The sequence below is a fragment of the Yarrowia lipolytica genome, chromosome 1A (assembly GCF_001761485.1).
Source record: "Yarrowia lipolytica chromosome 1A, complete sequence".
Classification (NCBI taxonomy): Eukaryota; Fungi; Ascomycota; class Dipodascomycetes; order Dipodascales; genus Yarrowia; species Yarrowia lipolytica.
In genome coordinates, this window is record NC_090770.1 from 941934 (window position 1) to 969340 (window position 27407).

The 27407-nt window shown below is 46.8% G+C and overlaps 11 protein-coding genes and 1 pseudogene across 11 annotated transcripts; 8 read left to right on the forward strand and 4 right to left on the reverse strand.

Annotated features, from left to right (window-relative positions):
* Positions 1 to 280: 280 nt before the first annotated feature.
* Positions 281 to 2026, forward strand: YALI1_A09422g (uncharacterized protein; the record flags this gene model as incomplete). The annotated part of the gene is made up of 1 exon (XM_499913.3): positions 281 to 2026. One exon carries the CDS (start codon positions 281 to 283, stop codon positions 2024 to 2026), a length of 1746 nt encoding a protein of 581 aa, XP_499913.3.
* A 243-nt stretch (positions 2027 to 2269) lies between these two features.
* YALI1_A09442g (Misc non-coding, similar to Saccharomyces cerevisiae YJL127C-B; ancestral locus Anc_1.226) lies at positions 2270 to 2428 on the forward strand (annotated as a pseudogene).
* A 43-nt stretch (positions 2429 to 2471) lies between these two features.
* YALI1_A09444g (uncharacterized protein) lies at positions 2472 to 3662 on the forward strand (the record flags this gene model as incomplete). The annotated part of the gene is made up of 1 exon (XM_499914.3): positions 2472 to 3662. The coding sequence occupies one exon, from the start codon at positions 2472 to 2474 to the stop codon at positions 3660 to 3662; it is 1191 nt and encodes a 396-aa protein (XP_499914.3).
* A 1166-nt stretch (positions 3663 to 4828) lies between these two features.
* YALI1_A09467g (uncharacterized protein) lies at positions 4829 to 6946 on the forward strand (the record flags this gene model as incomplete). Its single annotated transcript, XM_499915.1, has 1 exon — positions 4829 to 6946. One exon carries the CDS (start codon positions 4829 to 4831, stop codon positions 6944 to 6946), a length of 2118 nt encoding a protein of 705 aa, XP_499915.1.
* Positions 6947 to 7283: 337 nt separating this feature from the next.
* Positions 7284 to 10256, reverse strand: YALI1_A09522g (uncharacterized protein; the record flags this gene model as incomplete). Its single annotated transcript, XM_499916.3, has 1 exon — positions 7284 to 10256. The coding sequence occupies one exon, from the start codon at positions 10254 to 10256 to the stop codon at positions 7284 to 7286; it is 2973 nt and encodes a 990-aa protein (XP_499916.3).
* Positions 10257 to 10494: 238 nt separating this feature from the next.
* YALI1_A09524g (uncharacterized protein) lies at positions 10495 to 11145 on the forward strand (the record flags this gene model as incomplete). The annotated part of the gene is made up of 1 exon (XM_499917.3): positions 10495 to 11145. The coding sequence occupies one exon, from the start codon at positions 10495 to 10497 to the stop codon at positions 11143 to 11145; it is 651 nt and encodes a 216-aa protein (XP_499917.2).
* A 2232-nt stretch (positions 11146 to 13377) lies between these two features.
* On the forward strand, positions 13378 to 14331 carry YALI1_A09553g (uncharacterized protein; the record flags this gene model as incomplete). Its single annotated transcript, XM_499918.1, has 1 exon — positions 13378 to 14331. One exon carries the CDS (start codon positions 13378 to 13380, stop codon positions 14329 to 14331), a length of 954 nt encoding a protein of 317 aa, XP_499918.1.
* A 213-nt stretch (positions 14332 to 14544) lies between these two features.
* Positions 14545 to 15681, reverse strand: YALI1_A09576g (uncharacterized protein; the record flags this gene model as incomplete). Its single annotated transcript, XM_499919.3, has 1 exon — positions 14545 to 15681. The coding sequence occupies one exon, from the start codon at positions 15679 to 15681 to the stop codon at positions 14545 to 14547; it is 1137 nt and encodes a 378-aa protein (XP_499919.2).
* Positions 15682 to 17367: 1686 nt separating this feature from the next.
* On the forward strand, positions 17368 to 18741 carry YALI1_A09593g (uncharacterized protein; the record flags this gene model as incomplete). The annotated part of the gene is made up of 1 exon (XM_499920.3): positions 17368 to 18741. The coding sequence occupies one exon, from the start codon at positions 17368 to 17370 to the stop codon at positions 18739 to 18741; it is 1374 nt and encodes a 457-aa protein (XP_499920.2).
* A 527-nt stretch (positions 18742 to 19268) lies between these two features.
* YALI1_A09626g (uncharacterized protein) lies at positions 19269 to 20681 on the reverse strand (the record flags this gene model as incomplete). The annotated part of the gene is made up of 1 exon (XM_499921.1): positions 19269 to 20681. One exon carries the CDS (start codon positions 20679 to 20681, stop codon positions 19269 to 19271), a length of 1413 nt encoding a protein of 470 aa, XP_499921.1.
* A 1202-nt stretch (positions 20682 to 21883) lies between these two features.
* On the forward strand, positions 21884 to 22947 carry YALI1_A09638g (uncharacterized protein; the record flags this gene model as incomplete). The annotated part of the gene is made up of 3 exons (XM_002142950.3): positions 21884 to 21916; positions 21967 to 22008; positions 22489 to 22947. 3 exons carry the CDS (start codon positions 21884 to 21886, stop codon positions 22945 to 22947), a joined length of 534 nt encoding a protein of 177 aa, XP_002142986.1.
* Positions 22948 to 23417: 470 nt separating this feature from the next.
* YALI1_A09654g (uncharacterized protein) lies at positions 23418 to 24709 on the reverse strand (the record flags this gene model as incomplete). The annotated part of the gene is made up of 8 exons (XM_068281710.1): positions 23418 to 23443; positions 23603 to 23679; positions 23740 to 23750; positions 23923 to 23957; positions 24036 to 24137; positions 24302 to 24338; positions 24481 to 24523; positions 24678 to 24709. 8 exons carry the CDS (start codon positions 24707 to 24709, stop codon positions 23418 to 23420), a joined length of 363 nt encoding a protein of 120 aa, XP_068137811.1.
* Positions 24710 to 27407: the final 2698 nt, after the last annotated feature.

The window sequence follows — 27407 nt, forward strand, 5'->3', positions numbered from 1 at the left end:
CACATACGGGTCAGAGAGACCGATACGAGGCAAGCGAAAAAGGCTACAGTAATATAATATGGTCAGTGAAAAGCCGACCGGACACAAAGCACAACACGCCAGCAGCATCATCCTAACTTTTTAGTCCGACAGCCACTGCGATCTCACTTTTCTACCACATCGCAACCACACATTGGCGACCTCCACCTAAACTCTATCTTCCTGGTCTACGCTATCACTTTCTTTTGACATCACGACAACATCAAAACCTCATAAATCCCTCCCCAGCACCCACACCGCAATGCCAAAATCGAAAAAGATGCTCATTGCACCCACTTCGGCCTATCTAGGTCGAGACAGAGCAGTTACCCCCACTGCAGACTTCGACGCGGCGTCCCCACCGACCCCAGCACCTTCGCCTACACCGTCATACCGAGTGTCACAAAACGGCGAGTCACGGTCGACGAACACGCCAGGTGACGGACTACGACAACTCATTACAACCTTTGACAAAGTTTACTCTCGACTGTCGCATGAACACAAGCAGCGCTTCTTTGATCACATTCTTTCCAAATCGCACCACCAGGAACTGTCGTATCTCAGCGAGGCCGTTGTTCCTCTGCTGAAGCGAGACCCCTTCAGAATGCTACCCTATGAGATTTCGCTGCGAATCCTCAGCTACGTTGACGACCCTAAGACACTCGGTAAGGCAAGTCAGGTCAGTCGGCTGTGGCATCTGATTCTGAGCGACGACCAGACGTGGAAAACCCTGTGTGAACGACACCAGTACAGACGTCTCAGTGCCGCTCAACGCATCACTTACAGGCAGAGCAGTCGTCTTGCTAGTATACCCAACGTGCCGGAGAATATGGAGGTGGACTCCAACGTGCTCGAGTCCATGTACGATCCTGAGCCACTTCGACAGGTTCCTCTGAGCTACCGGTCGCACTTTAAACACCAGTACTTAGTAGATGCTGCATGGAACAAGGGAGGAAGACTCGCAGCGAAACATGTGACGTCTGACCAGGCTGTGGTTACATCTCTGGAGATGAATGGTCGATACATTGTGGTTGCGCTGGACAACTCGCGCATCTACGTCTTTGCCGAAGACGGCCGTTTGATACACACGCTGTTCGGTCACGTCATGGGAGTGTGGGCTATCACAGTTCTGGGAGATACGCTCGTCAGTGGAGGATGTGACAGAGATGTACGAGTGTGGAATCTCAAGACCGGCGAGTGTTTGCAGATTCTACGGGGACATTCGTCAACGGTAAGATGCCTCAAGATGGTGGACGAGCGAACAGCCATTTCTGGTTCACGTGACAACACGTTACGTGTGTGGGACATCCGATCTGGTGTGTGCCTTCGTGAGTTGATTGGTCACGACCTATCGGTACGATGCATCGAGGTGGTGGGTGACATCTGTGTTTCAGGAAGCTACGATTTCAAGGCCAAGGTGTGGCGAATCTCTACAGGCGAGTGTCTGCACACACTCGAGGGCCACTACTCGCAGATTTACTCGCTCGCGTTTGATGGAAAGCGTATTGCAACGGGCTCTCTGGACACCAGTGTGCGTATCTGGGACGCCGCCACAGGAAATCTGATATTTGTGTTGCAGGGACACACCTCTCTGGTCGGGCAGCTGCAGATGAAGGACAAGACGCTGGTCACTGGTGGCTCAGACGGTGCCATCAGGGTGTGGGATCTCGAACAAGGAGCTTGCACTCAGCGACTTGCTGCACACGATGGGTCTGTGACCTCGTTGCAGTTCTCTGACAACAGAATTGTGTCTGGAGGCTCTGATGGGCGTGTGCGAGTGTGGGACATGGCATCAGGTCAGTACATTCGAGATCTCAGCCAGGCGTTTGACTCGGTGTGGCGGGTGGCATTCAAGGAGGAAAAGGTTGTAATTCTGGCGAGCCAACGTCGACAGATTCACATGGAGCTCATCAGCTTCAGCCCTAAGGGTGAAGACAAGGAGGTTGACCCTTTGGAGGATGGCGTGGTGGTGGAAGACATTGTTATGGAAGAGGACGAATTCAAGTAGTGCCCAGCAGACGTTAAGATATACATAATATATTTGTATATTGGAATAGGATGTCAGAGTCTCTATTTTTATATATATACTCCTTTTTTTTTGCTTCTCAGATTGCCGCAGTTGTCCTTCATCCCAGAGTGTGCCTAAACCGGTGAACCCTAAGGCGCCGCAATAAACAATTTTAATCTGCACTGGTCCAAATAAGATTCATCAGAACGGCGGGCCACATCAATCGCATCAGCACCCGACTTAATGGCTCTCATCAATATCCGACGAATTTTTGCGTCTTTTCGAACCGACGAGGAAGAGCGAGAGTATTCACGAAAGGCGTTCTATTACCTGCTTGGTTTTCTCGGTTCCTGTGCATTTTCTTCTCTGGTGGCGCAACGACTGAGCGGAGTTGGAAACTAAGACGCAAGAAAAAATCGACATCAAAACAACGTGATATCTGCCCATGAGTGGATTTGTTAGAAGTGGAGGGTCTTTTGGTCGCGTGTGGGGCAAATCAAGCCCAGGGGTGGCCGCTCCAAGCCTCCCCAAGTACGGAGATCGGCTGGAATCATATGATTTCAGAAACAGGCCATGGCTCCAGAGGGATAGGAGCGGACTGTTTCCTTTAATGGCGGAAGAGAAAACTGAAGAGGGATATCTGCGTATTTCGCCACTGCAGCTCAAGGCGCTAAAGAATCCAGGCAGCAACAGGGTCAGTGTGACAGCAGCTAGTGCCCCCTTCTGTGAAGTGCGCACGTTGTATGAGCTGGCAGAAGTGGCTGTGGAGGAAGAAAAACCCACTAATGCTATGGAAAGGGGAGCTCAAGTCCACAACATGGCTGAATATAGTCTGTACGAGGCTACAGAGGTGTCTTTACCTGTCCCTCCAGCTACAACTCCCACAGAGGAGTGGTACCAGAAGCTGATGAACATGTACCTGAAGCTCAGCATGTTGAGAACCGATTCTGCTCCAGCGGTCAATGAACTTGAGATGAGCCCCACATTTATGGCTCGTGAGATCCCGGTCTTTGGCAACTACAAAAATACACGTCTGTTTGGAATTATGGATTTGATTTATTGGAGGAACAAGAAGCTCAACATTTGTGATATGAAGACCACATATCGTCGTTCGGTCCCTGAGGAGCCCCAGATGACGTCACACATTCACCAGACAATGCTGTATCACTACTTGTTCAGTGACATGTGTCGTGATATTGACGCCACTATGGGCGAGTATCTGCGAGACGACATTTGCATTGATACAGATGTGCGGTCTGAGTTTTCTGCGGCTTATGAGGGTCAGAGTGGACCAGCCGACACAATCCCGACTTCGATATCTGGGTTGATCAAGCTGATTGGCGACGAGCTGCCTAAGCCCCGGTCTCTAGCGAAAACCGTGTCTGTAGAGTACGTGAAGCGATCGGAAGATCGAGTGCCTGAGGAGTACCAGGATCTCTACCCACTCTCGGATTACACCCAACGACAGTCTTTTGCCGTGGTTCAAGCCCCTGTTGACTACAAGGAGCTCAAGCGGGTCATGTCTGAGACACTGCCCTTCTGGCATGGTCAGCGGGCGGCTATCGGTGTGGATGCAGACAGCATGAACAAATGCCGGTACTGTCAATTTCGACCTGTTTGTGGGTGGTACAACTGAAATGGGGGTGGTGGTGATGGGTTAAGGCGAGACAGATAGATTGGAACACGATTTGAGACTCTCAGCGGTGCCCAAGTGGGCTGTGGAATCGCATATAGTGTAGTCTGCTGTGTAGGCGTCATGGGTGTAGTGGGCGCCGTTGAGGTGGCAAACATGATAGGTCCTGTGGGTGTCTTTGGCGGCGTGTCCAGCTTGCTCTGCTCTATGGATGTTGTAGTGAAACATGAGGTATCGATCTTCAAAACTGGCCGCTGTGATATGGTCATTTTTATCGCGTGACGTTCCATCTACAGTAACATGTTTCCTCCCTGGTCTTTAAATATATCTTCAGACAACTACACTTGTAATTGGGGCTGGTGGTGAGGCAGGCAGAGAATTGGGGAATATGTGGAAACGACGCGGGGAAAGTTCTGAACCTTTACAAATCTGATGATATCTAGAAACCTTCGACTTCTTAATAAATCTCCATCTTCTTCTCGGATTCTGTCTATTTGGTACGTCCTGTTTTTGTTCGATGCGTTCTCTCCATCACCACTGTTGACATCCTCATCATGGCCCACTATTTTCCCTTTTTTTATATACCCCGCCCAGGTGTGGCCCGAAGTTTAGTTAAACTATTTTAGCCATGTTCTTTGTTAAACTAAACCTTGTTGCTGTGTAACTAGTTACATGGAGACAACCAAATGGGCTATTCGAGAAGCCTCAATAGAAGTATAGGGAATGTTGTGGAGATCTTGGGGCCGTATTGTTAACATGAACCTGGGGGTGGCTGTTTGTGAAACTGTTCTTGAAATGTTACGAACCCTTGCAGCTCTCGACAACACTAAGCACACCTCGTATCAGTGTACAGAACCCTCTCTGATAATGATCAAGCTTTTGGGAGGGTGATGATGTTACGCGATGAGATGGTCTTTTGGAAATTATTTCTTGCTGTTACTTGTACAAGTTGTACATGTTCTACGTACAAGTGTTAATACACAGTACAGCCTAGTATGTACTTCGAGTGGCGACGTTCTTGCTGAACTTGTTTTAACGGGCTACTCATATTGATTATGTAAGCCCAAAAGTGGGGACTCATTTTGGGTATACCTAACCCTGCACCTTATCCAAACTCAATACGTAGTACCAAACATGGATGGACTTGTAATAACTCAACACACACATTAATGTCGACAGAGTGGACGTCGTACCTGAAGAAGGCGGTGGCGACTGCGGAGAGCAGGTTCGACCAATTGCTTGAGGAAACGTCACAGGGCTCTCAGAGCTCCCAACTCCAAAGCCCACAGCCAAGCAGCACTCCAGATCTAACCAAAGATGTGAAAGCAACCCCCTCTCCGCGACTGAGTATGCAAGAGAGATTGAGAGGGGCCGTGAGTGCGAGTCCAAGGAGCTCCGGTGAATTGGAGCGTGAGACGGACTCAGACTCTGTCAGCATCAAGGACGACGCCAAGGGAGCAGAGGACGTGGATAAACTGGATACCCCGCCAACTGATTCGAACACGTCTATGCCCCCAGAATCCAGGGGAGCTAAGGAGCTTGTATCTGAGTCTGTATCTGTTGTAGATTCGGACCTACTTTCGAAGATCCAGACCGAAAACGCGACAATGGCTGAACAGCTTGACTCGTTGCAAAACAAGGTGGTACTTCTGGCAGGACTGGAGGCTGAGCGGACCAAAAACAGCCCTGCAAGCGCCAAGAAACTCGCGGAGAAGGACAAGCAAATTGCTTTGCTTATTGAGGAGGGCACAAACCTGTCTAAGAAAGAACTTACTTACATGAACACGATAAAGAAGCTCCGGGTCAAGGTCAAGCAGGGTGAGACTTTGCAGGAGGGATTTGACAAGATTAAAGCGCGACAAGACAAGGAGCTGGGGACTGTCAAGGAGAAACTGAGGAGCAAGGAATCTGAGTTGATGAGTCTGAAGGAGGAGGTGAAAATTCTGAAGAAGAACGTCTCACAATCGGGGAAGTTGGACAATCCCGAGTTGAGGGTGGAGCTGGAGGACCTCAAGAAGTCTCGCGACGCCTTAAAGAAGGAAAATTCAGAGCTATCCAATGATCTAGAGGAGGTGAAAAAGTCTCGTGATACACTGCAAAGATCTCGAGAGACCCTTCAGGCATCCCATACGACTCTTCAGGAGACCCACGACCAGCTGAAAAACACTCTGAACACATCCTCTCTGTCATCCCAGACGTTGATTGCTGATCTCAAGCTCGAAATCTCTCGTCTCGAGACACGTGTAGAGCACTACAGAGGGCTGAACGAAGAGGCTACTGCCCGCAACTCGGATGAGAATACTGCTAAACTGCTTAACCAGATTGAGAATCTCAACTCGCAGCACTCTCATTCTCAGGACAACTGGCGAAGTGTGGAGCTTTCGTTACAGGGCAAGATTTCAAAGCTCGAGGAGGAAGTGGAGGAGTGCAAGTCGCGTGAGGCTGCCTTGATGAAGAAAAACAAGGCATTGCAGAATGATCTGCGTGCTGAGAGAGAAGAAATTGCTAATCTCCAAGACGAGCTAGGAGCTGTCAATGAGCAGATCTTCAAGAGCAAACGACAGGTTGAGACACTACGAGAAGAGCTGAAGGAATGTTTAGCTAATGAGAAAGATGACATTCCTGTATCTGAACCTGTTTCGGTGCCTTCCATTGCTAAGTCCCAACACGCTGAAGAAATGGAGAAGCTTACTCTCAAGATTGCGGCATTAGAAGAGCAGCTTGAGGAGCGAAACATGCGTCTTGCTGCTCGTGATGAAGCAGATATGGCAGTGACATCTCCTCTGGAGGCAGAGTCTCCTTTTGGGGGTGTTCCCACATCTCCTTCTGACACTTTTGACCGCTCTTTCTCTTACGATCGCTCTTTCGGCTCATTTGAACGGCTGCAAGATGTCGATCAGTTAACTGAGCTAGACTCGCGACGGTCTGGAACTGGTCCCTCTATCCAAGTCATCGGAAGAATGAGTTCTCAAGTGCGAAAACTCACGTCCGAAGTCAGTAACCTCAAAGAGGAATTGGTGCGGGTGGTCGGAGAAAAGGACGAGGCCTCGCGTGAAGTGGTGAGGCTGATGACCGAAAACGATGACTTGTTGGAGTCCAAAATCAAGCTGGATGCGGTGGAGGGAAGACTAGATGCGATGGAAAAACGTGAATCTCAAGCTCTGGGTATGCTCGGCGAAAAGGAGGAAAAGATCAACGAGCTGAGAGCAGATATCGCAGACATGAAGGAGCTTTACTCAAGGCAGATCAGCGATCTGGTTGACCAGTTGGTGGAGGCGAAGAAGTAGTAATGTTTGTAGATATATAACGATAATCATGTTTCCAAAATGTGCACAGTCTTCCGTTTATACAGCTCCTGAATCTACATCTGCAAGGATCGGCGCTATCGTCCTGGTCTGAGTTAGTTATCTGTGTAATTACAAGTGTATGTACAGGAATTATGTCGAGTATGTACAGTACAAGTGGCTACAGGACTTGTACTTGTAGTATCGTACAGTATGTACAGTGAGATCTGGGTAACATTTCCAGTGATACCAGAGAGACGTCTAAAGAAGGGACTTATTTTCAGACGTTACAGTATTCAATCAATGCATTCAACAAGTAAAGTAGATGAACAAACATCTTTCACATCACCTTTTTGATATCAGTGAGCATTCTCACTCCTTCCTGATACATAACATCGTGCTTCATATCTTTGCCCATTTCTTCGGCTCTGTTGATGATAGCTTGGGGAATACCAGCTAGTCCAGCCACGTTTAGACCATAGCTGTCTGTGGCACTGCCAGGCTTCATCTTGTATGTGAAAATGGGAGGGTTGGTGTTGGTAATATCCATGTGCACGAGGTCGCACTTATTGCTATCTTCACTATCAAGCAACTGACCTAGGGGATAATGAGTAATAAATAATGTCAATGCTTCAAGCTCGATGAAATGTTTCAGTACAGAATGAGCAATCGCGATACCATCTGTAGTGGTGGTTCCTCGGCCAATCTCATCCAGTAATACTAGAGATTTGCTGGTAGCATTCCTGAGAATCTCTGCACATTCACACAACTCCACCATGAAGGTAGATTGGCCACTCATAATGTTATCCTGAGCCCCCATACGACACAGGATAGAGTCTGTGATAGGAATCTGGGCCTTCGAGGCAGGCACGTAGCACCCGATATGTGCCAGGAGAACTGATAGAGCGATCTGTCGGACCAAACTTGACTTACCTCCCATGTTAGGGCCTGTAACGACGGTAGGGCATCTAATTTTGATGTCATTGGAGATGTAATTGGTCATCAGCTTCTCGGTGATTACGTGGCGGGAATCCTTCAAGTCAATACCACCTTCGTCGACGTAGTCTGCCTTGACCCACCCCGACTGTCCACTGACCTTAGCCAATGCAAATAGGCAGTCGAATTGAGACATGGCTACAACCATAGATCTGAAGAACTCATAGTGGGTGGCACACCGCGACCGGAACATGTTGAACTCGATATCGCAGGCAGCCTTGAGTTTCTCCACGCAGTATTCGTGCCTCTTAACTAGACTGTTGAGCGTGGGTGTCCTGAATCGTGACACAGACTTTGTGCCACTAATCTTCGTCCATTCAAGAGGTAGCTTCTTGGTGTCCTTGTTTGCAACTTCAATCAAGTAATCAATACCAGCCACGGAAGAGTATTGCAGCTTGGGGCGGTTGAGTTCCGCTCGGAGTGCTAGCAACTCAATTTGAAGCTCGGCTTCCACTTTCTTAAGGTCTTTCTTGCGATCTACCAAGCTCGGGGGGTCGGTCACAAAGAACGTGAGAGCCTCGTCTTGTCGCGCTGCATCAGGGTTAATCTCCTCCAGAAGTTTCTCAATATCACTCACGTGAATACCCAGAGAATTAAAAATTTCACCTAACACAGGGTTGGTGTCGATGTACTTGTCGCCACTGCCAGGCTTGAACTCTTGGGCAACAAACAACAGTTCCCGAAGCAGTAAATACACCTCCTTTCTGTTGAGCTGACCGTAGTGGAGTCTCATGAGCATCTTGCTAAGGTCAGGAATAGGTTTGAGGAGCTTCACCAACTTGTTGATCAACGTGGTCAGCTCGTCTGATTCAGCTCCATATATGCTTTTGATGATAGCTTCCACCGCACTAAGTCGTTGAAGAATCGCAGTTCTGTCGGTAAGAGGCCGCGATACCCACTTCTTGAGCTCACGGCTGCCGAAAACAGTAAGACATCTGTTCAGAACCCAGAATAATGAACCCTTAGCTGTGTGATCTGTGGTATTAGCAAACAGCTCCAAGGATGCCACTGTATTGGCCGAGAGGCGCATGTAGCTGCCTGTGTATCTAGTGAAGTTGTTTGTCAACAAAAAGAGTGAGTCGAGCTTACAATGGGTAAGGTAGCGCGAAGTAGCGAGGATCAGTGTTTTCACCATGGCAGGTAGTTCCAGAACAGTAGAACAAGTACCTGCATTTGCTTTTCCCTCAAAGAACAGTGCGACCTGGGCATCTGGATCTTCCACTTCCTCCTCAAGAACATTCATCTCAGCCAGTCGACCCTTGTTCCGATGCATATACTTCTGGCACATTTTGAGCGTACTCGAGCTAACGCCGCAGTTCAAAATTTCGCATGGTGCTAACGTCAAAAGCCTTATCTCGAGTTCGGACTTTACGTAGTCATCATTGAACGAGTCCCAGATGACGTCACCAGTAGACACCTCCGTAGCGAGCAATGTGACAGTAGGCTTGTCCCCCTTGCTCTCGTGCAATGCCACTAAGTACGAGGAGTACTGCACATCATTCACACTGCCCCCATTTCCACTCTCGATATATGTTCCCTTAGTGAACGTGTTGGTGAGTTCTCTGATCATAGGTCCCTTTTTGTTCTCAACATTCTTCAATGCTGCCACCTCCATCTGCTGCACATGGCCCACCTTGAATCCCTTCTCAACCAGTTGTTTCGTGTAAAAGTCGATTCTGTGCACTGGAAACGAGGAGTAGGCTAGCTTGATGTACTTGCTGCCTTGTTGGACTACTCCATCGTTTCCGATATCCTTCAGGTTTGTGATACCTGGACTGAGGAATAGGCGTGTTTGGGCGTGAGCAATTTCTGCGTCATCGCCGTAGATATGGTATTTGTAGCCCACCTGCACAAACAACAATGTGTCTCGATGCTGCTTCTTGATTTCGTACCACTGGAACTCTGTAGCGTTCAGCTTCGTCTTTTTCGTAATCACTGGCAAGTCTTCATCATTCTTGTTTCTAACTAGCTCGAGCTTCGCTCTGAACTTCTGCTTGAGCTCAGGGTTGTGATCAGTGTTAATTGACTTGCCGCTCTTGAAACTCGCCAAGGATTTTGGACGAGACTTGGAGTTGATTTCAGATCCAATTGATAAATCAGGCTGCGTGTCCATGGCAACGACGTCTGTCGTTACTGTCACCGGCTCCAGGGGCGGCTCATCTGTGACTTGCTGAGGTGATTTGGCGTCCTTTTGCTCAGCTGGAGAACCAGAGTCTGTAGGTTTTTTGCCGATCACCGCTTCGGTGTGCACAGCGTCGGCCCCTGTTTTGGGCTTCTTGAAAAATCGACTCAGTGTCGCTTGTTTCGATCGTTTCATGGTGATGATAATTTTGATCTGGAAAAAGACACGTCCGTACAGTAATTAACCAATTTGTTGGATTTAAGGTTTCGATTGGTGAAGTGCTGAACACTCTACTTGTAGCTTGATAAACCCCACGAGGAAACTAATATAAGATGCTGGAATTGGCTTGAGGCATTGGTATAATTAGTGGCACAGACTCTACTCTTCTCAGTCCCCTACTTCTTTAACCGTAGTTGGAGAGCTGATCGTCTTTATGGGCTGGGACCTAACCCATCTGCACACCAACTCAAAAACGCGTCGCGATTTATTTCGGCTTTTTTCCGTATCAACTTTTCAACCCAACATGCTGGGAGACACGGCCCTCAAACTGGTGCACGATTCGCGCCGAACTGCTGCCCTTGATTTGCTTCCAGCGTATCAGGAAGAGCTGGTTCGTGGTGTGTGCCGAGAAATTCGCCAACTGGATGCCTCCATCAACAAGACACAGGATGAACCGGGATACGACCCACAAGATCGAGTGGCCCATTGCAACCTCCTGGTACAGCATCTCGCCATGCGACGAGACAAACGCTGCTTGTTGGCATATCAATTCACGCGTGCCCGGCGTATGAATGAAGCCGCATGGAAACAGACGGAGGAACCAAACCTCAACGGTAATGAGCAGGAGTACATGAAGGCGTATGAGGATCTCATTGTTGACATCAAGGGCCCGTACACCGATATCGATCTGACAGGATCATTGGAGCCTCCCAACGATGTGTTCATTGATGTTAGAGTGTTGCAAAGCGTGGGCGAGGTACAAACTGAATACGGAGTGTTCAACCTTGAGAAAGATTCGCAATTTTTTGTTCGGCGAAGTGATGTCCAGACATTGTTACTTCAGGGCTACTTGAAAGAGATTTAGATGCGGGGACGTGGGGGGTTGGATTATTTATGGCTTGTTCGTTTGCATGAAGGATGAGTGTCTGCACATGTATTTCACTAATGATTATTTTATTATTTTTACTGCAACGCACAAACTGCGTATCACTGGTGTCTGCCACTACAAGTATGTACTGTATCCTCTCATTTCAAAAATCTCGTTTATGACTTGAGCATATATGGACATAATGTAGCTCTTTCGCCGAAGATGATCTTACTGTGGGTACAACATGTACTGTAAGTAACATCCAAGCGTCCAATCCTTTTTTGTACTTGTAATGTTATCAATCCATAAGTTCACAACGATTAAGTTCAGAAAAACCTCCGCATCCTGACTAATACTTCTTCTAATAAGAAGCAAATAGCAAGTACGTAGCTTTATTGGTTCCTTTCCTTGCTGATGCCTCCTATTGCGGCCAATGAGTCGACTTCGTCCATCTCCTACAGCATACGTTGTCTTAGATGTATGTATGTAGCCTCCGCCACCCGTAACGTGTACTTGTAGCAAGAAGCTACCCATTTCTATCCGTCCTCTATACTACAAGTACTGTGTGTACTGTATGTACTGTTCTTTATGTACTCATATGTACATACAGTACTTATAGAAGTGTCATTAATCTAAGAGACCACTCTCGTACAAGTACTACTACAATACGTCGTAAAAAATGGGGTGGATACAACGGCAATCATCAGTGAAACAACCTTTAAGACAGATTTCCACATCATGATTGGTACACGCTGTTGAGGTTCGGGCAGCTACAAGTGGGCTAACATGGCAGACTAAATATGCCGTACCAGTAGCAGGTGGCTCGTTGGGACTCATTAAAACCATCTTGGCACTTCAAATATGCACAGGAATCCTGTAGCTAACTACTGTACAGTAGTGACTCGGGTGACTCTGTACGGAGCTATTTATGAATTGTGTGACTCGGATGACTCGGATGACTCGTCTCGTGCATTTTCGGCCGCCTGGGGTTACAAAGACCCACAAATGGTCCGTCCACACCTATGGAGTTGTGATTGCAGACTCTGACTCTTACTGTCTTGAGTCCTTACTACTTTGCAAGTACTCGTACTACTAATTAGCTACTTGTAGCTTCTTGTAGCAGCCGCAAGAACATACTTTTGAGAGCCACTTGATTGGAGTCAAGGGACCCACTCAGTGTGCACCGCGAGATAGCAATCGGCGCACTGACGGAGGCAGAAGGTGACACCGAGGGGTAGTCGTAAGTTTCATCACGTTGGGCATTAGATTCATATTGAACTTAGGTTACACGATTTCCGGGGATTCCTTTGGTTTCTTTCCGGGGGATTCTTTGTGGTCAACAGTTCGTGCCTAAATTAGACTTTTCATAGAGTCAATTGAAGACTCAAGAGTTTAGAGCGGAGAGAGCCAGAGGCACAAAAGACAACGCTCAGAAGACCTCTGGGGTGTAAACAGGCCGTAAGGCACTTATCAGATTGATTTAGGGTACTGTTCTACGTTTTTTTACCTGTCTCTGAGCTCTCGAGTCGATATCTATGGGGCTACCCTATTTTGACATGACTCCTCCAACGCACCAAATCTGCACACAAATGACTCAACATGATTGGGGCGACTCAGTAGGGCGACTCGCTGCGAGTCAGACAGTGCAGGAGATAACATTGAGAAGGAGAGCGTCGATAAGACGTACAATGCTCGACTCGAAAAAGACACAGCAGTGACCCAAATTCAACAGGGGAAATGTTGAATTGAAGTTTGGCATTAATTGAGCTATTTCGAGGCCCTCTGACATATATTGAACGCTTCTTTCTACTATCATGCGCAAACCCAATCAATCTTGTCGTTGACTTCTGGATGAGGGGGATCTAGACTGTAAGGCTAGAGCTTAATGTCTACCAACAACCGTCCAAGACTCTAGCCGCTATTAGGGCACCAGTCACCATTCACTACTGTGCTTCAATTGGATTGTTTCCAAACCGTGCGTGCCATGGTGTCGGTTCTAAACCAGTACCCTGTTAGATAAACAGCGTACAAGCCATTGTTTAGTCCAAGCCATAGCCAGTGACTTTGCTTAACTCGACTCATTTTGAACTTTAGCGCAACTCTACTGCATCCCTTTTGGTGGCCTGCCGTAAATCACATACTGTCGGCTGCGCTGTAAAAGTATTTAAACAGGGCTGGATCCCCTTGTTACGTCCACACACCCTTCCCCTTATATCACCTACAATTAACATGGCCCCACCTCCTGCTGTCGTTGCCCACCCCCTCTCCTCTCAGGCTACTGGTCTTGATATGGTCCATGAGTTCAACCAGAAGCTCACTAAGTCTGATGAGCACACTTGGGAGTCTTTCAAGTTCGCCCCCATCCGTGAGTCCACTGTCTCTCGAGCTATGACTCGACGATACTTTGAGGATCTTGACAAGTACGCTGAGTCTGATGTTGTTATCATTGGAGCTGGCTCCTGTGGTCTCTCTGCTGCCTATGTTCTTGCCAAGAGCCGACCCGACCTCAAGATTGCCATCGTTGAGGCTGGTGTTGCTCCCGGAGGAGGTGCTTGGCTTGGAGGACAGCTCTTCTCTGCCATGGTTATGCGAAAGCCTGCCGAGCAGTTCCTTGAAGAGATCGGTGTCCCTTACGAAGATGAGGGAGACTACGTCGTTGTTAAGCACGCTGCCCTTTTCACCTCTACTCTCATGAGCCAGGTGCTCAAGTTCCCCAATGTTAAGCTCTTCAACGCTACTGCCGTTGAGGACCTCATTACCCGAAAGGATGCCCAGGGCAACCTTCGAATTGCAGGTGTCGTCACCAACTGGACCCTAGTTTCCATGCACCATGATGACCAGTCCTGTATGGACCCCAACACCATCAATGCTCCTATCATCATCTCCACCACTGGTCATGACGGCCCATTCGGTGCCTTCTCTGTCAAGCGACTTGTCTCCATGAACGCCATTGAGAAGCTAGGTGGCATGCGAGGTCTTGACATGGGCCTTGCTGAGGATGCTATTGTTAAGCGAACCCGAGAGATCGTCCCCGGCCTGGTTGTCGGTGGTATGGAGCTGTCTGAGGTTGACGGTGCCAACCGAATGGGTCCCACTTTCGGTGCTATGGCCCTCAGTGGAGTCAAGGCTGCTGAGACTGTTCTTGAGGTGTTTGATACTCGAAAGAAGCAGAACCAGGAGTAATCTATAACGAAGAATAAATTGATTTATGATATATATATATATATATTACCCTGTATCGAATCTTGCTCGCAGACACTGTAGAATGTATAAGAAGCAGCAGCATACTAATTACTTGTACTTGTAACCAGTCAGACCGCATCTCGGTGGCAAATACCATTGCAAAATATTTTGCACGTCATGTACAGTTATTTTCTATGGCTCTGTATATACCGCCTATCCCATGTTCATAGTGTTTCCACTACCCTTGGGGTTCGCCTCCACAAACTCATCCCATTCCCGTGCCTTCATTGTTTCCCTGTCTGCGGCTTCGTCATCCATGTCATTGTCGCTCTTTTCAGTAGAAGGAATTTCTCCTCCTCCTTCGATGATTCCTCCTCGTCGTTTCTCTTCCTCCAGATAATCCTCAACAGACATGGTGGGGAGATATTGACCTGTTCCACGCACCTTGCTCTGTAGCTGCTGACGAGTGCTCACCAATTTAAACGGTCTGTTTATTTTGCCCATTGAATCGAGAATAGGTCGACCTGCCTCAGTGAGAGGATTCTTCTCAAGCTTGTCAGTGTAGCCTGTCACGTCCTCTATCTGTCTCTCTCGCCCATCCTGATCCTGTTCAGCCTGCGCACGTCTCATCAGATCGATGGGAGGCTCAGGCCTGCTGGGTGCTCTTGCTAGCATTTGAACCTCCATGCTGAGCATCTCAAGTGTATTCAAGGATTTCAGAGTATAGAGCTTCAGCTCCTCCTTTCTCAAGTCTCTGACTTCATCTTCGTCGACATTCGGCGCATCTGGATCTTTCTGCTTGGCCTCAGTTTTCTGAAGCAAATTCAGTTTTCCTTCCAGTTCCTTCTCGGCCTTGTGTTTGGCAATCTTCTCAGCTCGGAAAACGGCGGCGTCAGTGGGTCGCAGTTGATCTGAGAGCTCCTTCACCTTGGATGCGACGTTTTCGATGGTTAGCTGGCCCGCCAGAAATGACTCCAGACGAGAGGCATGTGTTTTAGGTAGCAGGCCGTAATGGTCGAGCGATTTGAGAAAGTCATTGTAACTCTTGACTTGGTGGTACACCAGATTTTTGCGATCTTCGGCACCTTGTACTCGTACCCGTTCCAGCGCCAGAGCCTTGTGATAAGGGATTGTCAGGTAAACGATTTCATTTGTTTTTAGGTCCTCCCAGGACTCGTTGTCTGAGAAGATGCCCAAAGACGAGATCATTTTAGAGCATTGATCCAGTGATTCTAGCACCTCCTTGACTTGCAATTGGTACTCTTCGGAGACAAATGGGTGACTGGATCGTTTCAAGGTATCGATTAGATCCAATGAGTGTTGGAATTCCTCCTTCAGTGTTCGAGACATTATGTGATAATGGTGAACCGGTTGTCTTGTCCGCCTTGATATTTCCTGAGACTATGCATGATTGTGTAAGGGCGAGGCTATCCGTGGGTTCAATTCCTGAGTATGTACATTTTTCTATTTTTCAGTAGGACCACATGAACTCAAAGAAGAAAAAAACATGCTTATGTCATACGGATCTTTAGTGGCATGCACCAAAGATACCATGCAAGGGGGGGCGGTGTTGAGACCCTTTGAGGGGCAATCGATACCCTGCCACAACAAATCACATGTACTTGTTGCTGATGGTCGGAGCTCGACCGTTTCTGTGAGCACTCCTCCTAATTATAACTAACCAGGTGCGGGCATCCTGAGCTAAGGGTGAGCATGCTGCTTGTGTTGATATCATTGTTTGGATGCAAGTTCTGTACAATGGAGAGGAGCCACATGGGCCGGTATCGGTGTCCTGCAAATATTCCGTGGGGTCACGTGATGGCCACTTGATGCCACGTTTCACTAATTCCGTATTTGTGCATAGGCTCTCTCTAATGACGTCATTCAACTTGTGCATGTAGATCAGGGAGACTGCACAATGTACTCGTATGTACTTGTATGACTCCTCTGAACATCCACATCCAGTTTATCACCTGGAATGGGGACTTTGCACTCTTCCAGGGCTCTATCTCGTTAAGTAGGTTTCTGTTTTGACTGAAAGTGAACCAGTAACATCGAAGTTTCAGAAGTGGGTGGATATAACTCACGCATCTCACCTACGAATACTCTACAGTAAGGTTATTTGTACAGAGGAGTGAAAGATAGGAAGACCGTATATAATAATACGCCTCTTGTTTGAAAAAGGAGCAAAGACAGGGCGTGCGAGAATGACCAACTGTATCCACCCTGTGGTGGTGGATTTACGTTTATGCTATTGCAATTGAGTGTACAAGTTCCTGTATATGATGCGCGGTTGTATTGCTCTATCATTTGTGAACACAGATCCAGCAGTAGGCCAAAAAATACAGTACAAGTACTGTACTGGCACAGTATAGACTCTACATTGTGGTTAAAAAATGACCCTCCACTTGTACCGACAGTATGTACTGTACTCACACTTGTAACATTGCTAATCACATGACTTTCCAAAGTTCTACGTTGTTCCATGAACCCAATCCTGGAAGTTGGTTAGTGAGTGAAATAGTGGCCGCGGTTGTACCAATAACAAGGTTTGCTTTGCACCATGGAACTGAGCAGGTTCACGCGTTCAATTGGATACCAATAACTAACAGAAATGTCTACGTTTATAATCCCTCGGTTCGTTGAGGTGTGCCCAACAAGTGCTAGAAACAACAGATGCAACCCCCCCACAAAGCCCTAACTGTGTCAGTGACGCTTCGGGAATAAAATGGCACGTTCATGATTACTGTACCTATGGTTTACTGTTAAGAACACTCCAGTCCGTGTCATCTTGTCTGTTTACCACGTTGCACCTCTCACTTCCTACACGTCCCAAACGTCTTCATGTCAACCCAAAAACAACGTGCACCTCCAACGTCAGATTTCGTCATAGGGTTCCCTTTCCAACAACGCAGGTAACGTTAATCAGGATAAACTGTGTGCGGTCTATAGCGCTGTGTAACCAAAACGACACATATAAAAGAGCAACTCCCGCCCACCCTCACTGCTCAATTGACTCTAAACAGAAACAAAAAAATGTCTACTGTCTCCACTACCGATTTCAAGCACCCTCAGGTCTACCTGAACAACGACAAGAACTCCTTTGCATACACCTCTTCTCGGGATCGATGGCCTCACATCCTCACTGGTGTCATTGACGATGTTCACAAGACCATTGCCGAGACCCCCGAGGGAGAGAAGCGAGATGAGCTCAAGAAGGTCCTCGAGCAAATCACCGCTCTCAAGCACGATGTTGAGCACGACAAGCCCCTGAAGGAGCTTCCCAACGTTGCCGACGACATCCCCGTTTACAACCGTCTGCTTAAGGAGAACCCTACTTCCTGGCTTCAGGGCGGATGGGTCTTTGTTGAGTGCTACCTCTACCGAGAGCTCCAGGTCTACTTTGATCAGACCAAGAACTGGAAGACTTACGACATCTTCAGCAGTCAGAAGGAGGATGCTTTCAAGGCCTCTTCTGCTGGTGTCTCCGAGCTCGCTACGCGGTACAAGGCCCTTGCTGAGCAGCTTAACGGCGTCTCTGACGAGGCCACCCTCAAGGAGCTCTTCAAGGAGTTCTCTGATATCTCTCTCTGGGGTAACGCTACTGATCTTTCTCTGCTGACAACCATGTCTCTTGAGGAAATCAAGAACCTCCAGGGAGCTGATGTCCGAAAGAAGAACGAGGAGAAGATTCTCGTCAACCACATTGAGAAGGCTTGGGACGTTCTGTACGCTGACTCTAAGCAGAACGATGGCTCTCGAGTAGACATTATTCTCGATAACGCCGGCTTTGAGCTTTATGCCGACCTGTCTCTTGTCCTCTTCCTGCTTGACTCGAAGCTTGCCAAGAACGTCATTCTCCACCCTAAGAATATCCCCTGGTTCGTTTCTGATGTTCTTCCCATCGATCTTGTGAAGACCATCAACTACCTCAAGGACTCCTCCTTCTTCCCCGAAGGCCGAGAGCAGATTGACTACTTTGTCTCTAAGCTTCAGGGATACCTTGATGATGGCTCTCTGTCTGTCAGAACCTCAGCCTTCTGGACCACCCCCCACTTCTTCTGGGATATCTATCCTCAGGGTATCGATGGTGGCTCCCAGGTCTGGGAGGACATCAAGGATTCCGCTCTGGTTATCCTCAAGGGTGATCTCAACTACCGAAAGCTCACTTGTGATGCTGAGTGGCCTCGAGACACGTCTTTCCACACCGCACTCGGTCCCCTTGGAGTCCACGATGTTCATATTCTGTCTTTCCGAACTTGCAAGGCAGATGTTGTTGTTGGCCTCAAGCCTGGTCAGGATAAGCAGCTCGAGAAGGAGTGGGTCGAGCAGGGCAACTCCAACCCTCTGTCTTGGTGCTGGTCTGGCAAGTACGCCGTCATCGAATTCAACGACGGTAAGAAGCAGTAAACAAGTTATAGAAGTATTATAGATTATAGACAACCCCGAGTGAGGGATTTTTGACAATTGATTGACTTGTAGTTCGGAGAAGCTAAGAAGTACCGGTGCACTGCAATTGTATTCATAGTTATACGAGTACATACTGTATGGTACAGTTACAAGAACGTACCGATGGTGTATAGGACGGGTATGTATTCGTATCGTATGTCAACTGTATACGAAATATCCGCATTACGAGGTCATTGGGTCGTATGAACTCCTGACACACCGACGCGGGTATCACTGTAGGAGGCATCCCATTTGACGTACATACTAAGCCAACTGGCTCCCTAGTGTTCACTAGGAAATACGCACAACAAACACGCACACGATTATATTATATTTATATCTCGGCCACAGGCCACCTCCCTTGCCCACCAACATCGCAATCCACACATAATTGATACACACTACAACAAGTAAGGGTTCCTTGACTAGAATAACCCAAAACTCCATATAAATTACATGCAATATACAAAACAATGCTGTTTTGAAGATCATCGACGGTCATCGTATCTTCTCTTCTGGTTCATCTGCTGTCGTCTCGCACCCTTGTCCATGAACTGGCCATTGGTGACTCCATTGGGGTTAGCCACAAACGTCTGGCCGCCAGAAGCACCACCCATGGGCATATTGGGCATTGGTGGCACAGGCATACCCATCTTTCGCATCTGCTCCATCTGCTTCATGAAGAATGGCATCATCTGTGGAGGGATGAAAGGCATCTGGGGCATTCCTGCGGGTCCTGTTGGTGCATTGGGAGGAGCCGAGGAACCAGCCTGGGAAACAGCAGAACCATCCTCGGTTTTGGTTCGCTTTGCATCGGGCTCTTCCTTCTTTTGCTCTTTCTTAATATGCTCTTTCACTCTCTTCTCCATTTCCTTGTCGGGGTGAAGCTGGTCCAACAGAATTTCCTCAGCACCACACTTGGGGCAAACAAAGTCACCATCCAACAGTGCCTGTTGAATGGCATCTTCTGAGTACGTGGTCTTGCAGCAAGGAGTTGTGACCGGGTGGTCAAACAGTTTCTTGCTTAGAGGGCATACCAGTTCGGGATCGATATCAGCCTTTCGTTTAGCCTTGGTATCTTCAACTGCATGTCGAGCACGAGCCTTTTGCTTTTCCCATGACTTCTGATCTGCTACCTGCACCACATATTCGCCATCCTCATTGATCAAGACAGCAGACTTACCATCAAGATCGTCCTCGTTGAGGTTGGGCTTAGCAATAGTCTTGAGAAATGACTTGGGAATACCGGTGGTTCGCCGCATTCGCATTCCCTCCCAGTTGGGATCGTTGTTGGTGGGGCAGTTCCAAATGAAATGGTCCTTCTTACCGCACTTATGGCACATGTATCCTTCCGGCGGAGTATCTCCATACTGGGCCTGAGCAGCTGCTGCCTGGGGGTTGTTGGAGTTGGCAGAAAGAGGCTTTCCAGAAGAAGAGGGTCGGTTGTAGACAGGGGTTTGGTAGGCCATTTGCTTCTGTGTTTCCTTCCACTGTTCTCCCTGAGCAGCAAACATAGCATTGATGAGATCATCTTCGGCTCCTCCAGTGCCAGTAGATCCTGGTGTTGCTGATGTTGGTTGCACTACTTCTTGATCGTCTCGTCTGTAGCGTGTGACTGGAGGCGCTCCGTTGACGTACCTAGCGGCCTCGCCCTTGCCTGGTCGAGAGGGCAGTCGTCGTGCCAGTACGGAAGAAGATCTGGCAATCAGCTCGTTGTCGTCTCTGTATTCATCCTTCGTATCGGGATTGACAATAGCTAGATCAAACTGATCCGCAGATTTGTCCAGCTTGTTAGAAGTGATAATTTCACGCTTCAGATCAAACACAGAGATGGATGTGCCGTCAAATACGACCTTGGACGGCTCCTTCTGCGACTTGAATTTGTAGTATACAAATGACATGCTGCGATGGAGAGGTAATAAATTGATTAGTAGTTGTGTTGGATGACTGGTGTGGTGTGCACTTCTTCAAGCTCTCTAAAAGTATAATGAAAAGTGTCGTTGATTATGTAACACTGCAGGTGGCGTAAATACAGGTTTTAAGGCATCACAGTGTTTTTGACATTCGAGCCAGTACATGTACCGAAGTTCAAACAACAAGTACTAGGTGAGGCTTTAAGAGCTTTGGGCTTTAGGATGTTGAAGAGCTACGATATGGCACCTCATCGGTATACTACATAATCTGTTACCATGGCTCCTATCGCTCGATACGAAGTTCTTCTTATCGTTGTGCCACAGTACTTGAACGTACAGTTATTTATTATGCCGACGTTTACGACAGGGTAACCCGTACCCAAACCAAATTTATGGGATAAATGATTGTGCTATTATAACGAAATTTGTAGAATAATTCCGAATTACCCCTTCAGTGACCTCTCTGGGCACGCCCTTAGCTTACAATCCCATGAAGATGGCACCGATATTAAGAACACTAACATATTAGTCATCCCATACCACGTGCAGTCCATTCATGCACGCGAAGTACAGTATTTAGTAGCAACTTTGGTACACTTGTAGCTATCGTACAACTATCGCACAGTACAAGTATAAAAAACCAAAAAAAAGTACAAGTTATTGAAGATCATTTTGTTCTTGTATTGTACAATACATACTGTATAGCAGCAGCATTAAGTGGGACGTCCCAGAGGCTTGGACAAGAGCCATTCTACACTGTACTTATAAGTACGAGTATAGTATGTAGTATGTACTTGTACAGTATGTATGTACTTCTACTTGTACGAGTACAGTAATTGGAACGTGGTCTAAAGCAGCGGTCGCATAATTTTTCTGTCTTTTAGCACGGTGGTCATGAAGATAATGCAGATTTTGCCACTTCTACAGAGAATCTCACAGCCTGACATACATCGCCCCTGAGACTACAAAATAGGTATCGTACAGTATGTCCTGTGCACGCGTACAAGTACAGTACTGTACTTGCAAGAGTTGTGTTTGTCCATCACGTGACTCACATACCGGAAACGTAACCCTAACCCAAACACGGACACGTAGGCTATCGTGTGGGATGCATAAAAAAACACTGTTCCCACAAATTCGTTGATACTGAACCGGCTCTTTGGTGTTCACCGAAAACAACAACAACAACAATGGACGCTATCACATCTATGGGATCCAGCTCAGTAAGTATGAGACCCCTGCGTTTTCGCATCCCAACTTTTACTAACTACAGCTGTCTGGCCTGTCTGAACGGTTCAACCTCGAGCGACTAAGAGTGAGTATCATCAAGGAGATGGGCATGGTGAAATTAATACGAGACTATCGCGAAGTCTCAAAAAGAGATGGTATTGAGAATAAACGGAAGCGTTATTGATGTACGTTCAATGCTGTTGAAATTTGTCTCACAACGCGACCGTAATCCACCGTGATGAGGCTTGCCCAAATCTGTGTGGACTGTGAGACGAAGATGGTCATCCCGTGCTCGACTCTTTGTTGTAAGCAGAATGTGACGCACTTAAGCATATGGCGCTAAACCTGAGAATCCTCAGTGACGTGAAGAAGTCTAGAGGGTGCGCGACTGTGAGCGACCATCGAACACGTCCTTGAGCCAGCGCGATGATAGCGACCCCTACGTGTCTCACGTTATTGAAAACATTGGTGTGCCTCTAGTACTCTGAGGTACCATCACCCGCGAGCATATGGAGGCGAAGGGAATTCTCTGGATCTGCGCTTTCTGAGCTTTGGACTAACACAGACTGAGGGCGCGAATCTCCAGAACCGATTTGCCAATCTCAAGTCCCCCACCGACTTCTTCGATTTCCGACGAATTTCCAAGCCCCCGACCTGGGGCGAAGCTCAAGCTCGAATCAACTTCAACCTGGGATACTTCAGCACCAACTATGCCATCATTTTCGGTCTCCTTTCTCTCTATTCTCTCCTCACCAACTGGCTGCTGCTGTTTGTTATCGGTTTTGTTTTCCTTGGTCTGTACGGAATTTCGTTTCTTGGAGGATCTGACCTCAACCTTGGCTTCACGACTCTTACTTCCTCCCAGCTTTACACTGGTCTCATGATTGTCGCCATTCCCCTTGGATTCTTCGCCTCTCCTATCAGCACTGTGCTTTGGATTGTTGGCTCTTCTGGTTTCCTCATCCTTGGCCATGCTGCCCTGCTCGAGAAGCCCATCGAGTCAGCCTTTGAGGAGACCGTCTAATTAGGTAACGGTTGTGTGGGTGAAATGGTGGAGAGAACAGTTAAAATGTAAACTAATAGAACGTGGGATTCATCCCACAAGTACCCTGTATAACCTGCTGTGTAAGCTATAGGGATATGACTGTTGATAAAAACACCATGATGAAGTGCCGTTGTATGTATCGTACTCGTAGTAATGTACATATTGGTGTTATTCGTTGTGTCATGTACCCGTACAGTCCGTGAATTAGACATGAGATAGTTCATGTTGGATATTTGCGCTCTACTGTACGAGTACAAGTACTTCAGGTGTTTGTATGACGCTCGCAGAACAACTCCTTGTATGAAAAATACGTATTGGTGAGTACCTTGTAAAAGTAACTACTAATTACAGTAATAGTGTTCAGTAGACGGGACATCTGTATTGTGCAAACTACATCGTATCAAAGTAGTTCTGCACTTCAATGAGCGTTATGATATATATCTCCAGTCTCAGCGCGTAACGAACTCATCACTCTCTGGGGTTAGTATATTTCAAACGACGGAACAAATAACTAAGAATATCAGCTCCACGCCTAGTCACAGGCAGATTATCATCAAGGCCCTTTCGGGGCACAGTAGACCGTCGTGATTGTGGTAAATCATCATCCAATTGTCGCAAAGTTAATAATACTCACCAATTTGTTGATCACGGTTAGTCAGACGTAAGAAAATTTTTCTCCACTTGAGAGTCAGACATATGCTTGTCATTTTTCTGAAATCATCATTCTAACCGATTCTAAGGGTGTTGTAGGCATTGTCGTCTGATGACTACGAGGAATAAACCTGGGTTAGTTGAGCTCATGCATTGATACGATCTTCAAAGAGACCATCATTTCAGAAGGCATGAATGGTATTAAAAGTTTGTATCGTCAAGGGGAAGCCCCATTCTGACTCGTCATCTAGGGAATCATCATATAAGGTGGACGGACTGAGCGAAACGTCTGTAAATACTCACGTTTAGGAATTGGGTTGGAACGAAGAATGTATTAACTGAGGTTAGTACATGTGTGATAACAACTCGAAAGCACACCCGACACACAATAATTTGCTATTGTTCTGTCAGTGAACGAGGGTTTTCTAGGCCCTCTTTAAGCTTGTCACTCATTATTTTTCGGTGCCCAGTGCTATGGTTCATCATGTTGCAAATAATAATGAGAGCGTGAAACATACCTGGAGTTAGTAATGTGGTTGAAGGGATAGACTTCATTTCTGTTCACAGATCAGTAAAGCAGCAACTTGTTATCTAACATGGAAAAGAGTACATTCAGTCGGTAATTCCAACTTAAAGTAGTAATCATCATATGATGGGTGTGCAAATAGCAGGATGTACTTACCATTTGGTTTGTAGTTGGAACAGTCGGAGTCAGTCGGCTGCGTTATGGCTACGGTGCTGAACACTTGGCAGCCGTGTACCGGGTATTAGGTCCATACATCGACCTCTGTCGAGGTCAACGGATAGGCCACGAGCCCATGGTACCGGTCATCGTCCATTGTGTTGCTAGCGTGTAATCACACGTAGGACTGTGTTTGGATAAGGTATCTCAGTATCTTCTGTCCTAATGTTAGTAATTGATATGGGAAATGTCGCGAGAGCAATCAAAAAGTCAGACTGACATGCAAAAAACGTTGTGATCATAAATTGCTTCACATACTCTAGTTTGATTGGTTTGTTGGATCATCACATGCTGTCCGTGGTGTTTGTGTACTCACTGTTCGTAGTGTGAGGGGGTGGCATCTTCCATGAAAAACATGGAAGACACCTACCCCTAGAGTTGGGTATCACGTGGATATCGTTGCGTATGTGTCCGGTGACGCCATTTTGTCGCTAGGCTGATGTGTTCCGTGTTGTCGTTCTTGTGCTCGTAGCACGAGTGTTGGGTAGAAAGAAAACTTTTTCTGAGCTATACTAATTTATACTCTCAGTCCGGAGTTGCGAAGGGTAGGGTTGTACTGTTACCCGGTGTTGGGTTGTACCTGAACTACTATGGCAGACCCATAAATAAGGTTGTCTTGACACAACCGTGGCTACTCGCCTATATTACAAGTCAGTGAAAAGGGGGGAAGCAGCGAATCTGTTTACTTCTAATCACACAAAAGACCCTGGGGTATAATGATTGGTGCTTGGTAATTGCTGTACTTGTAGAGGCTAAACTACAAGTACTGTTGTATGATGTCTCCTATAAGTACAGTATGTACTATGTACAAGTACATACAGTACCTTAAGTACTTGTACTTGGGGCACTGGACATATGGAGGAGGATTAACATCCGTAAACGAAGACACAACTACATGTACATACTTGTACACCAGTTCAGCTCATAAGACTGCAGTACTTGTAGTTCCAAGCACCTACTTGTACTTGTACAACTTGTACACGAAAAAATTCTGTGCACCACAAAAGGAACAGGGCAACTAACTACAATACGAGTACAACTCTGTACTTCCATCGTAGTCAGCTAAGCACAAGTACTCGCACCCCTACTTCTAGCTACACCTGTGCAGAAACTACTTAGTGATTTTTAAATTGACCTAGGTCGAAACAAAGTTTCGCGAATAATGACATTGGCATGCATGCCGGGATCGGCCGATGGCCCGGGTACAGTGCAATAGTTGTCATTGGAAAGAGGTTGGAAAGCACGGTAAGGAGCCCAATTACATACAGTCAGTGACACCACATAGGTTGCACACATTATTCTGTACAGTACCTGTATGTGGGAATGTCCCCAGGCTCATCGAGTTTACTCTTCTTCACAACCCCACAGGGTTATCATAGAATGGATAGCATTAGCTAAGGAGGCCACACCCGAATGAAAGCGGCTACTCATCAAGGCTACAAGTAGGTGTATTCCCGATTGTACAATACGGCTCGTTTCTGAGATCAATATTGTATAGCGATCGCAAGGTCAGATCCTCGGTCCAGCCAAATTAAGGTTCCGAGGATATACTTCTGATTTTGGTACCGTACTGACGAAAAAGGAAAGGATGAGTATCGGTACAAGTACACTGTATGTACTGGATACTCATACGGATTAGTAACGCCATTGTAAGGATATATCTACTAGGTTGGTAGTCTCTAGAGGGTTAGTTTTTTGCTTGACTGATGTTACGAACAAGTTCATCGAAGACATACCTGAAGAGCGACTGATTTCATGAATAAGTTGTGCCGTTTCTACTTGTAGGAACTGTGTCACATAATTGCCTTATATAGATACAACCCTAACCACTACACATACTGTACGTTGTAACTATCCTTACAGCTATTCTATCATTTGAATGCATGTTAATGTCAAATTCGAGTTTATCATTCTCCTTGTGATATAGGCATGGTCTTATGGATTCACATTTCCTCGAATTTACAATCAATTGTCACTACCATGGCGGTTCGTCCAATGCTTCAAAGGCAACCACAACCACGAAGGTTAATGTAAGACTTTCTCTGGATGATTTTCATCGGTTGCATTGAAGGGACAACTTTTTATTAATACTGGACTACATGTACGATATAGTAGCCAACTACAAGTACGAGTAGAAGTCATCCCTGTGAAGACACGAACATATTTTTTACTGGATAAGGGTTCACCTGTTGATAAATCGAAATGGATTTAGTTCATACCATACCAAAAGAGGTGTAGCACACTGCGAGGTCAGGACATCCATGTGATGTGGTCACACATCTTACTGCTGCCTTTGATACACTCGACAAATAATCCACCCAAAGCAAACGGACAGAACGCAATCCAGAAAAGATGGAATCGACTAATAAGAAAGAGGCAACCAACAATCGCGAACTAATATTGACCAACAAAACAATCGGCGACTCCCCCTACAATAACCTAAACTACGAAATTTCCTGTACTGTGCTTTTTTTTTTTGTACACACTGTGCTTGTAGTTGTGCTTGTCTGTAATTTACTCAACTGCAGCATTTCTTCCTGGGGTACTTGAACCATGTGCGCCTGTGTGCGGCTATTGGCGCGACCATAGATTGAAATCAGGAGGGGAGGAGGGAAATATCTGAGCCACGTATCGCAATGCCCTATAATTAATCATACCTGATTTTGGCACATATGTTTCCATCACCGCGTAACTCGAATACGAATTTGTCAGTGCTTCAGACACGTACTATTCGTCAGGTTGTTCTGCAAAGTGTACAGACAGATCCCGAGCTTAGTTCTGCACACCTATGCGAAATAAACTTCGGGAGATAACAAGATGATGGAGAGAAGTTGCCGTGTAGCAATGATGAACAACACGATTTCATCTCATCATAAGTTCACCTTAAATCACAATTGTTCAAAGGATAACAAGAACCCCCTTCTCTTTGACTCACTTGGCATTACAGATTTAATTTGTCATGAACATGGAACCACCTCTATCGTCACTCTTCATCATACTCAGTGATTTGTGTCACAATCACTGAGTCAAACCTAAAAGAAATATA